The 12,569-nt window shown below is 36.7% G+C and overlaps 1 protein-coding gene across 6 annotated transcripts in view; it reads left to right on the top strand.

Moving 5' to 3' along the window:
• The window catches only part of FTO (FTO alpha-ketoglutarate dependent dioxygenase), a 260,515-nt gene that overhangs the window by 57,517 nt on the left and 190,429 nt on the right, over positions 1-12,569 (top strand). For all 6 annotated transcript variants that reach the window (XM_080364733.1, XM_080364730.1, XM_080364731.1 and 3 more), the window contains exon 4: positions 3,762-3,905. In XM_080364733.1, coding sequence (XP_080220859.1) covers positions 3,762-3,905 — 144 coding nt within the window. The remainder of the gene's footprint in view (positions 1-3,761; positions 3,906-12,569) is intronic.

The following is a 12,569-nucleotide window of genomic DNA, read 5'->3' on the forward strand; positions in this document are numbered from 1 at the left end:
TAATTGCAACTAAAAATAGTTGGGATTAACTACAGATGTATCTTTCTTCACCAGGTTAAAAAAAAACAACAAAACAACCTGAAACTGCAAAAGTGTTTCAAAATTGAAGTAAATCTAAATTTGTAGTTAACCAATAATTCTCTTTATGTACTGATTAATGGATAAAAGTCATGGAGTAGGCATTTGTACAGGATGAGAACAATTATATTGTATGGTTTCTAATGTCAGTAATGTAGTAGAAATATTGCTCGTTGAAAAAAATAGAAATAGTATGTAGAAAATATGTATTACTACTTAAGAAATGAATATGAGAGTGAAACGGTCACATCTGTGACTTGCAGGTTCTGGCCAGTTGGAATGAGATTGTGAGAGAATCACAAATTTTTAGTGATCCAATTACTTTTATTATAATACATTTGAATCTCTGTTTTCTAAAAAGAAACTGTCATTTGACTTAACTGCTGTGGATTTTTTTAACCATCCTCTCACTGATTTGATTAAATGAAGTCTCTCAGGAATGAGGGGGATGACAGAATATTCTTTTTTCTTACTTCAGTGCTTTTGTTCTTGATATATTTGGACACAGTATTTCAAGTATTAATTGGTACGAACAATGTTTGGCAAATCTTCCAAACTTTTTTACATATATACATATCTATATACACATATATGGGCATATAATATAGATATAAATTGCTATGGAAGACAGTAATAATGTATATATTTCATTAATCACTGAATATGTACCCAAATGCCTTTAAATTCTGGAAAAATCAGTCCATCTGTAACAAAAAAAAAAAAAATATTAAAAAAATATATATCTACATAAAAATGGTCAGTTGGATTTAGTGGCAAAGTAGATGTTTACAGTCCTTGGTTTTAGCCATGTGTTGGCGGTTATTCTGTCATCTTAGGAAGTCAGGTACATTTAGGGTATAGTTTGACGTTACAATTTGACTTGAATAGAGAACATTCAGGTTTCAGAGTATAAAAAAACCTCTTAGAACTCTTCTTGAAGATTTTGGCACCGGATAGGAAAGAAACCTTTCAAGGCTACTGTTACTTTCCGTGCTGTGGAACAGTAACCAAACTAGGTCCAGGAAAACAAGTTTCATGTTGTTCTGAACCTAACCATGACCCAAACGTGATAAGATCAGGTCTTAGAGCTGGAACATCTCTGAAATTGGAGCTGTCTAGTTAGAAGCATAATGTTGCGGCCAATTTTCTGCAGCTACATTCTCTCTTTCATGGTTCTACCTTAATTACAGGTTTGATGAGGTATTGTTGTTATGTTGTGGTAAGCTGGTTACCTGCTTTCACCATTTCATTTCGGGTGCCAAGCGTAAAGGTTTCTTGCCAGCCAAATTATGTAAGTCTTGAATGCACAGAATTTAAATTCTCAGATAGTTTTATTATATTTCCATTGAATATGCCTACATTTGACCATTTCTGTGTGGTCTACCCCAAAATAAATACATGTTTTTAAGGTGCTGTGTATGTGTGCAAGATCCACATGATTTACCCTGATATATAACTATGGTTTAGATTCCTCCAAATGTTTTCACTTAAATGAGAACTGTAATTATACCAATCAATAGACAGCCTTCAGTCATGCCTGAGGTGTGACAGAATTTAGTAACAACTTCTTGTTGTGTAAACGTTTGTCAGTGCTACCTAGAGAGATTCCACAAATATTAAGGTGTCTTTTTTTTTTTTTTCTTTTCCCCCTTGCTCTCACTTTCAAAATAGCTTGCATTTAAAAGCTAGTAGCAGCTTGCTTCCATTTGTTACCAAAATAACATGGTAGGAGCAATCAGTTTCAATTGCTGCTGATAATTATAAGGTGCAATAATTGAGAATATGGAGAAAAGGAGACTGTGAGCTACATTTGAACTCTGTACTTAAGCAATAAAAAATTTATCAAACTGCAAAAAATAAGTCATTTTAACGAGCACATTCCAGAGGTGCTGGATTTATGAGGAGACCCCAGGAAACTTTGATTGAAATTGCTGTCTCTGATTGTAGTTCTATATTTTATTGGTGCCATATTGTGAGCAGTGCTGCTGCCAAAGTGAATGGGAAAGCAGCATAACAGAGAGAGTTAACCCAGAAAGGTTAGCTTTTTTTATAATATCCATGATGTATTGCATTAAAAATGCCTTGAAAGCCATCCTATTTGCAGTTTTCAGAAAACATTTTTCTTAAATTAAGTTACAATTTATCTGAACAGGGCAGAAAATATGAAAGCCCCTTGAAGACTTTAGTATTGATTTTTCTGAGTGTTTGCTAGCTCTTGTTTTCTCATTTGTGTGCTCTCTGATAGAAAGGCCTAGAGCTGCTCCCGAGCCAAGGCTTCGGCTGCGTGAGAGCTGCAGCCATCGAGGCAGGGAATTTACTGTAGGAGTTTTAACTAAGAAGTTTAGTTTGGGTTTTTAAAAGGGTTTGGCTCTCCGCTTCGTGAATTTCAGCAGTATTTAACTGACATAGAAAATTAAGACAATTTATTAATTATGAAAGGCTATTCCCAACTAACTGAACATTGCAGTAGCCATGTGAGGTGATTGACTTGAGTATTTTGAAAGTGTGAGTTCAAGGTCACTCTTTATGTGTGCGTGTTATAATAAGAGTGATCTCTTTGGCATTTTTATTCTGGAATTAGATGAAGACAAAAGTTTTAAAAATAATAACATGAAAGCACATTTGAAATGGACGGTGAAATGGACACACACAGTCGCTAACTCCTAAGCAACAATTAGGCATGCTACATAGTTGATGACTTCTAACCATTCACTGCTGTCCTGTGCCAACTGCTTCTTTAAAACTTCATCCTTCCTCTCTCAAAATGGTCTGTTACTTTAGCCATAAAGCTGTTATACCATAGCTCCCCAATACCTTGTTATAAATGCTGACTGTATCTTTCAATTTATACTGCAGTGAAGTAAGCTTATGAAAATAGTTCTGAGGGATTAAGCTCTAAATACTATTTCTATGCAGTGGATTATTTTTTTCCCCAAGCTCAACATTTTCATGTTGCTTAATGATAAGAAAAATGTTGTGACAAATGTATTGAAGCTTCGTTGGCTATTGAACATGTTATCTAGCATGCTTGACTAATAATTTTGAGAAAGGAATGACAGATATGATTCTGAGATGCATTCAGCTTTGGTCTAGATGGCGGTTTGTGCCCATTATTTTACCTTACTTTACCTCAGTTTATGATTTGGTGAAATTGCAAGTATGTAAACAAATGAAATTGTTTATGGAGTGCTTTGGCAGCTTCTGACTTGAAATTCTTTCGAAAGTTGTCTGGCTTTATATCAGTGTTGCTGTATTTTATTTTTTTTTCTTCTATGCTTGTGTTTTTAGTAATGTTTTAAAAAGTAAAAAAAAATGATTGAGTGAAGATTAACTAAAACTCCCATTGCATGTACTCGAGAACTTCAGAAAAGCGTGAGTCCATTATAAAATTTGCCTTGATTTGCTTTTACTTTGTAGTTAATGTGAAGTTTTAATCTTACACTTGGTTATAAAAAATTCTTCATCTCATATGGCTTTTTTTTTTTATTTTTTTTTTAACCTATTACATATTTCTGGATTTGGAGATGGTGATTGTACCAGATGGAGATTATAAAAAGTTTAAGCCTATTAAGATTGTACCAATGTAGGATATTGTTAAGTCTGTATTGTTAGAGCAGATTTTGTATTTTATGGTTCCCACCTTGTCTGTTGTCTTTGTGGTGTTTTTCCCTCTCTCTTTAAAGGTTCAGCCATGGAAGAAAGTAACGAACAAAAACTGAAGGGAAGAGACCCAGCTGTTTGGCACGTAGGCTTGAAGGTAGCGTGGGACATAGAGACACCTGGATTAGCAATACCGCTTCACCAAGGAGACTTCTACTTGATGCTTGGTAATTTTCGAGGGCTAAGAAGGTGAATTTGCTGTTGAAAACAGAGAAAATGACACAATGTTAATTAAGACACCTTTCTTTCATTTAGGACTTTGCTTATTTAGGAAAACATGAGATCTGGGTAGAGTGTATAATAAATTCCTCCTACCCTGCCCTCTTCCAGTGTATTTTGGGGAACTTTTTTTCCCAATGTTTTGCTTCATGGCTAAGAAAGGCAATACTCCTTTTGAGCCTTTTCTGTCTGTGCAGTCAGAATTGCTAGTTCATGTCAGGCTCCAGGCCATAAGCAGGATTTCCCCAGATCTTGTGAGAAGCTGAGCTGTATCTGTCCCATCCGTGTATTTGTAGATGCTGGTTCCTTTTTCTATTCTTAATACAGTCTTCCTGAGAAACTGTGAGAATCTGTGTCTGTTCTGTTCAGCAACAAAAATAAATCCGGTTCCTGAGGTTGCACTACAGAGTGGCTATGTATTATGTGTGCTGACTGTAGCAGTCTTACAGCTTTCTAGTACCATGGTTCTTGAAGTTTCAACCATTATGACAATCTGTGGATGATCTCTTGGTCAACGATTTTAGACATAACGCTTCTCTCATTCTGCTACACTTTTTCTTGTATGTATTCAAACATAGGTTTTCTTCTACTAGTAGGATTATACTAAGATCATAATAAACAGAGCTGTCATACTCCAAGAGTGAGTCCCAATGCCTCAAGTGTAGAGGATTAAAAAAAGAAAATTAAATTCAGTTAATTTACTTGAGCAGCTGAGCTCACACACTTAAGGTTTTTCCATTGAAATAAATGAAGCAAGAATGGTGGCAAAGTTTTGTTAGCACAAAATCTGTTACTTTCTCTTTTGGCTTGTGTTTCTCTAGGTTATCATTTTTGTTTAAACAAATGTAGTTATAAATCGTATGACTCAAAACATGAACAGTGCTTCTGACAACATCATGTTTACCTGTTTTGTGACTTGGCTTGACAGACACAATCTTTGAAGAGTGAGAGCAGTTGCGGTGTTCCCTGTTTATGTGTTTGTGACTTGGAAGGTATCTTCCATGGAATGTCCCTAGTGTGACCTGTCATGCTTCTGACTTGTTGGCCTGAATAGTCTTTTCACTTTTACCTTTCACTTTTATCTTCCAACAAATAGGAAAATGTAGAGGAATGAAGCTGGGTTAATTAGGATTGATAACATACAGCTGTGGGCTGGCTTCAGGGGCGGGGGCTGGCTGATGTAGATAAGGTGCAGCTGTGGCTGGTTCTGGTAAGTGGTTGGGCAGCCGAGGAAGAAGCAGAGGGAAGAGAGGCAGCACACACCCTGGGTGAGGAGAGACCAGGAGAAGGCAGCAGAGGGACTGGTGTGAAGAGTGTGTTGGTATGAGATGGTAAAAGACCTTGTTGCAGCTTAATAGTTTGGAGAGTGCTGCGACAGGAAAACAGTTTACTTCCTACAAGCAATACATTTGTGGGCAATCTTAAAAAACATATACCATTTCTTGTTCTTACCTCATCCGATCCTGTGCACTGCAATCAATCTTGTGTAAAAGAACGGGACTCTTAAGTATGTCTGTGCTCTGAAGTATGTCCAGATGTGAACAGACCCAGTGTGACTATGTGAGGTCCTTTGGCACAGTGGTGTGGGTGCGCCTCCCTTTTCTGTATTTGTGAGGATATAGAGTAGCAGCCTGGGGGGAAACTGAGACATTTCTTATATGAAAGGGAAGCTTTAAGTGGCAGCTAAGCATTCCTGGATAGGGAATTATTAATTAGTTTTTGTGGAATAGCTACTGAGGCCTTAGCTAAACTTCCTTTGCGATCTTTCCTGACTGGAAAGGTTGTGCATGCACAGCTTTGCTGGGCCACACATTCAGAAGGCAATTAATAAAAGAAGGGGTCTAACCAGTATTTTTACTGCAAAATACTGTACGTTGTTGTTGACTGGGTTACCAGATCATAAGGACTTTCTTTCATTCCCCGATGGAATTTATATACAGTAACTAAAGTACTATCAGGGATGCTATATGAAGGGTGGGTCAGAAAGCTATTTTATTTAACATCTATTTAACATATAACATCATGATCATGTTTAGATGGAAACAAAGGATATATTAAACATTCTTTTGAAGATGATGTGTAAATCACTTTCTTATTAATACTTCATGGAAAGCTACAGATTTGAGCTCTGTAGGCCAGGTGTTTGATAATTTCTTCTGCATTTCCGTAGCCTTTGTATATTTTTTTTCCTCAAACGCTTTAAAAAATAATTTTTATACAGTCTGAGAGAATATTCTCAAATTGGCCCTTTTATTGGGCTTTGAAGTACAGCAGAACTGGCCTTATAATTTTTACTTGACATGAAAGACTATATAAATGGGCATATACAGTTTTAGTGTATGTTTTTACTGTTCAGATTTTTTTGGAACGTGACTTTTAAGAGGAGGCATCTTGAGGGTGCCATCTAAAAGATAAAATATGAAAATTCTGTATAGAAAGCAACTTGACAATAAAGAAGCCAATTTTAGAGTGACTTATCTTGTCCATTTATGCATCATACGTTCCAGAACCTCATTTCAGTAAGCAGAGTCTTCTTGCTGGCATTATTTTAAAAGCAATGGCAGCAGTATGCAAGGCATCTAGGAAACACAACATTAAAAGTACAGCAGGTCATATTAGCTGCGAATGTACAGGGGCCAATTTGTAGGACTGTGTACTTTTTCTGACTACCATTGACTTGTCCAACTCTAGGGAAAAACTTTGCAACTTGTAGGTCTGTTCTTCCAGTTGTTGCAATGGTATAGTATTTACGGCTTTCTGTCAACCGGCATGTCGAATTAAGTTTGTTGCTTATAGTTAAAAAGTCAGGTCCTACCAATTCCTGTACATGGAATACCCCAACTATTTCCTCTTATTATACACACAAATCTCAGATAAGAAAATGTGGTAACCTGATATTTCTAATAGTAAATGCAATTACAGTAACTGGTAAATCCTGATCAATGGACATATCAAAGTAACCAAAAGAGCAGGGTGGTGTTTTAGCATTTTCAGTAGATATTTATTAATGCTTATGTTCCTCTCTTCCTTGGCTCTATGAAATGCTTTCCATTTTTTCTAGGTAGAATTTTAGTAAAGCGCAGTCTTAAAATATAAATTGACACCTGCATTCTCAGCAGTCCTCTTCAGATGAAATCATAAGCCAAAGCCATAATTTAAATGTATGTTAGTCCTAAACATGAGGTGATCGAATCCATTCTTCAAGTAAGCTATTACAATAATATAAATGTATTTTGTTTAAGCAAAATGGAACAAAATTCAAAATTACATTCAGTAAGACAGTTGGGGTTTGGGTTTTTTTGTTGTTGTTGTTGGTTTTGTTTCGATTCTTTTGGGTTTTTTAAGGCTTACTTTTCCTAATATGAAGAAAAAAATCTGGTGAACGATGGGAGATCTGCTGCCTAAAAACTCAAATCTGAACTTTATATCACTCATGAAACGGAAACAGTTTAGCTCAATTTAGAATAATATATTGGTCTGCAGAGGAAGTGCATACTGAACCCTGCTGTCTCAAGTACACAGTCAAGGGGTGTCTAATATGAAACGTGTTGGGTGCATGCAATAAATCCAAAACGCGTGGAGGTGAGCAAAGGGCCCCATCTGCTCTGTCCTAGAGCATGCTTAACTAGGCTTGTCATGGTCTTACTATTAAATTGGAATCTTTCCCCTAATCTTTGAGTTAGACATGACCAGATTTGCAAGCAGATTTACAATTTTCCCTAATTTTCCTACCATGACTTCAAAACATACTCAACAAAAATACATTCTGGACTTTTTCAAAGGGAGATTTACTTTTCTGCAGCTGTTTCCCATAGATCAAGCTCTTGCTTGAAGGTTAGGGTTTTAAAACAGCATGAAGATGAACTTGGAATCTTATACCACTCCCCACCCCCAGCAAATTAGAGTTCAAGAAGCATCAAAAAATTATTTTCGTAACCAACCAGAAGTAGGGTGCACACATTGCAGAGGTTGGCTTGTGGTTAAAGATAAGTATTTAATGGAAACACTTCCACATGTATATAGTGGCTCATTAAACTATTTCTAGATATTTAATCTGCTTCTATTTCCACAAACTAACTTGAACCCTCTTTGCTCTCTAGCATCTTGAATGTGTTGGAGTTTTTTGACCTTTTTTTTTAACTTGAGTCCACATTTAATCCAAATGCTATATTCCTTGATTATTAAGACTTCGAACCCCTGAAACGCTTTTCTCGTTACCAAACTTTGATCATGAAGTTTGGCAAATCCCAGACATCTATCTTTCCTTTTCTTTCTTTTTTTTCCCTTTTTTTTTTTTTTTTTTAGTTCAGCCTTTTAATTCATTCTGTGTTTTCTTTGTGCACGCTTTTCTTATTTAAAAACTAAAAATATTTGTTAATTAGGGACAGATCATCCCTCTAGCTTTCTGTTACAGAAGTAGTATTCCATGGACCCATAAGTTCGTGGGGAAGGAGACATACCTTCCTGGTGCTTTTTGCTGACATACCTACAGTAAAATCAGTTTTGGTTTGGTTTTTTCCTGTTGAAGCATTGTGTGCAGTTGGATTCCAGTAGGCTTGGAAATGGTGGAAAAGCATTTTAGTGCTTTTGAAAATTGCATTGTAATACAGTTAAAAAGAGAAAATTCTTTATTTGTTTAGGGTACTTAAAAAAAATAGCACAAGTTCATTTCACTTTTGTAGGCATTTGTGATGTTTGGAGTATCAAAGCTTTTGCCAGTGCTGTAAACCCTACTGTTCCTTTTATCTGCTTCATGAAATAGATGACAAAAAGACAACTATCTAAAAAGTTCAGGAAGACCACCTGAAGATGGGAAAGGTGCTATAACCCCCTGTTGCTAAGTCTGAGAGCATTTCCCGTTGTGGTTTGTGTTTTTCTGGGAACTACTTTACCTAGAAGCACTAAGTTTTGGGCCTTTAGACCCTCCTACTCCTTTCAGTAAGGACAGGCTAAGAATTAACTTAGTTTTTCTCCACCTTGTATTTGTTACATCTGAATAGTCTGCAGTGCCATGGGTATGCAGTCATTGTTTCTCTCGAGTGCTTTGGCTCCTCACCTCACCGGTGCTCTGATAATTAGTTTATTAAATTAGTTAAGTATATGTTCAAAATTTAAGTGTATATACATGTACGTATCCATTAGCCCTTTTGACAAAGGCTGTACACGCACAGTGCTTTCAGTGTTTGTGCCATTTGTGCCTAGGCAATTCAGCTGTCTAGAAGAAATCATACAGTGAGGTGTGGACAGAGCAGGGCAGGGATGAAGAACAACAGGATCAGAGAGAATAGAGAGGAACTTGCAGTAGTTTTAAGCAGTGGAGAGGACCGGGCTGAGATTCTGTGCTGGGAGGATGTATTTGAGAAAAGAGCAGGATGGCAGAAATCTGTACAGGGGAGGGACAGAAAGATCTATGACGTGAACTTGCTCCCACAATTTAAAATAGAATTTGCAGCATCTGAATTCCAAAATGTATCAATTGTCTGTAAATAGCAGGAAAATCACCGAGAAGCTTGCCTGGTAAGGCAGCCCACATAGAGAACAGACTGCATCTGACAGTAGAAGCGTGCTCGGGTGTTAAAACAGTAGCATTAGGTTTAGGGGCTGTAATTCTGCTTCTTTCAGAATTTCACTGCAAACTTTGGTAAGTCCCCTAAGCTCCCTTACTCATATGTTTTTCTGTGTCAGTTACCAACTGTACGGAGGCCTTGCATGGATAAATGTGTTAAAGCACCAAGGACCTTAGATGGTTTTGTATTGCTTGGGTTTTGGTGGTTTATATTTTTTCTTTTTCCTACAGGTGTGAGGAATAAACATCCATATTAAATAAAACCTCCGTTTCACAACTGTTTCATACAGGTCTGAAGTTTCTGTAGTTGGAAATTCTCTGTCCAATAATGGTATGCATTTGCAACTAATCAGATCATCTGCAAAACATTCTTTTGACTTACTAGTACTTCATCTGTGAAGTCAAAATCTGACCTCCACATCATTTAAACAGACTTCAAGTTGATAACTTTGTTTTCCAAGGTGGCTTTGACCACCTGTACACTATCATACATGTGATTAATTTCTTTTAATAAATCTTGCCTTGGCTATAGTAGCCCTATAATAGGATCGGGCCGTAAGGTGGCAGATGATTCATTGGGAAGTGGCAGGCAGAAACTAGTAGAAATAAAAGAATAAAACAATCCATTTAAAAGAAGTATGAATTTTTGCCATATGAACCTATGCAGGAAATAGTCTCCTAGTTTCTTAGGTGCTCCACCTCAGACAGAAAAATGAAGTTATTTTTTCCAGCATTCAAACACCAAGCATGTGTTGCCCACCGAGTTGTGTTCCTTTAAATGCAAACAAGCCCTCTGTGATATTGTCAGGGTTTTGAGGAAACCGATGTAGGCATTCCGCTGCCTGAAGCGCAGGTAATCATCCTCACTTGCACGGTGACTGGTGGCACAATGGAATCCTGTTCATACGGGTAAATATGAATAGCTTCAATGTGTGTGATCAGACTTTGATTGAGAAAATTCTTTGATCGGGATAGCCACTCTAGCATGTACTGGACTTCATTATTTTTTCTTGATTGTTTTCTAGAATTACTGTTTTAAATTTGGATAATTAGTAGCGTTTTAGAATTTATAAACAAGTGAAAGGCCTGATCAGACTTCAGAAAAATAGTCTGCATGTGATAGCATTTTTCATAGACGTGGGACAGCTCTGGGGGAGGAACATCTAAGCAGAAGACTGTAGTCCAATTCTCAAAACTTCTTTCTTATCTAGCTGTTAGTTGGCATCTCAGAGGCATCCATATGGAAGGCGAGACTGTTTTAAGAAGGGAACATGTGATGGTTATTGAAACGGTGCTGAATACATTGCAAATTTGGTGTTGATGGTGATTTAAAATAAATTAAAAAAAAAAAAAAAAGTCATTTCTCATATGCATTATACAGTTCACCTAAGTTTTGCATGGTTTTGTTTTTTGTAGTAGATATTGAAATGGGATGCCCCTGCCATCATTGTCCTGAATTTGTGGCAAGATAAGGGGCCGCAGTTTGGTGGCAGTAAGATGCTGCGTTGGCTTTTGCCTCACCACAAATTCAGGAGAACTGTCTGACAATTAACTTGCCAAAGCAGGACTGATATGTGTATTCCAACTTTTATATGCATGTATTTTATGTGATGCATGATACTGGAGGCTGTGTTTCAGTGTTCCAAACCTCACCAGTCATTGTTTACGCATGTAGATCTGATGTTAACTCCGTATGTATTTTTACCTAAAACTGCGAGAGCACTATGGTAGTTTTGACATGGGTGTCCAACGGGGGTAACAGTTCTGGTTTGGCTCTAAAACCAACGTGGGAATCAGGATGTAACGTTCTGTATCTGATTAAAAGCTTTTGCTGCCAAATGTACAATGGCCAATTTAACAAGGAGTGCTTTTTCTTTTTGATTAATATATTTTTAGAAGAAAAAGTAAAGCAAATCTTTACTGTAATCTCTTAAGACCTAGAATGTATTTTTCAAATATCCTTTGAGACTTCCAATCCAGAAGCTGCAACTATTTTTGTACAATTACAGTTTTAGATGAATTATAAACTCATAAATTAAAATTACAGGCTTCTTTCTAAGACTCATAAAGGATTAAAGATAGTTGGAAGCAATTTCAAGAGGGAGCCCTACAACGAAGGATTTGCCAAGGGTTTGAATAAAGGTGCAAATCAAAATGTAATACTTGTGACGCTACATAAATCACACCACAGTGAACGGGCACTGAACGGAGTGGTGGAAGTGTTTAGATTTGTTTTCTGTCGCAATTCTTCTTGAAAGTAATTGTGATATTTAAATATTGCAATGTCTAGAGATAATATAGTTCTGTGGCCCTTGCAAGGCTTGGGTCTATGTAAAGGTAAAGGCTTTAGAGCATCTCTTCCTTCAGTAATAAAGAGAATACCATTAAACCCCACACACTGTGTTCTTTTCAGTCTGATAATCTTATTATGGTCAGAAGAGCATTTTCAAAAGTTAGTAGGGATTTGGGATATCAGGTTTCAGGTATGCAAATATTGATCTGTTAAAGAAAAATTGAATTTACGTGATGAGAAATTATGTAGCTTCATCCTTCCATCATGTCATACTAAGATGACTGAAACTAAATTCCCTGAAGGAATGGATACTGTTGAAAACACAGGCTCCAACTTAACTAGCATCTTGTAAGTGTCTGTCTATTCCTGTTCTTTTCTAATTTTGAATAGGATTGTTTTTTGCTTGGTGACACTTTACGTCACCTGTTTTGTGGGGGTTTTTAGTCTCTTTCTACTGATTTACAAAAATCTAACCCAGGAATGATTTTACAGAAATTTTTGGTAGATTTTCCTGAATGTCTTGTTAAGGTTGAGAGGGCAGCATAATCGTAGCACCAAAACGGTTTGAATTGAAAGCTTCATGATTAGTTTTCAGTGTGAGTCTTGATACTAGATTTAGTCTGAAATTTTCCAGAGGAATATATTTCCTCTTAAAAGTGCAGAATTCAAGCATTCTTCAGTTACGGTAATTTTGACAAAACTCTGATGGCAACCAAATAGGTTCCATCTATAAGGTTTGTGGCATTGTTGGTT

This window comes from Falco punctatus (genome assembly GCF_963210335.1).
Source record: "Falco punctatus genome assembly, chromosome: 14".
NCBI lineage: Eukaryota > Metazoa > Chordata > Aves > Falconiformes > Falconidae > Falco > Falco punctatus.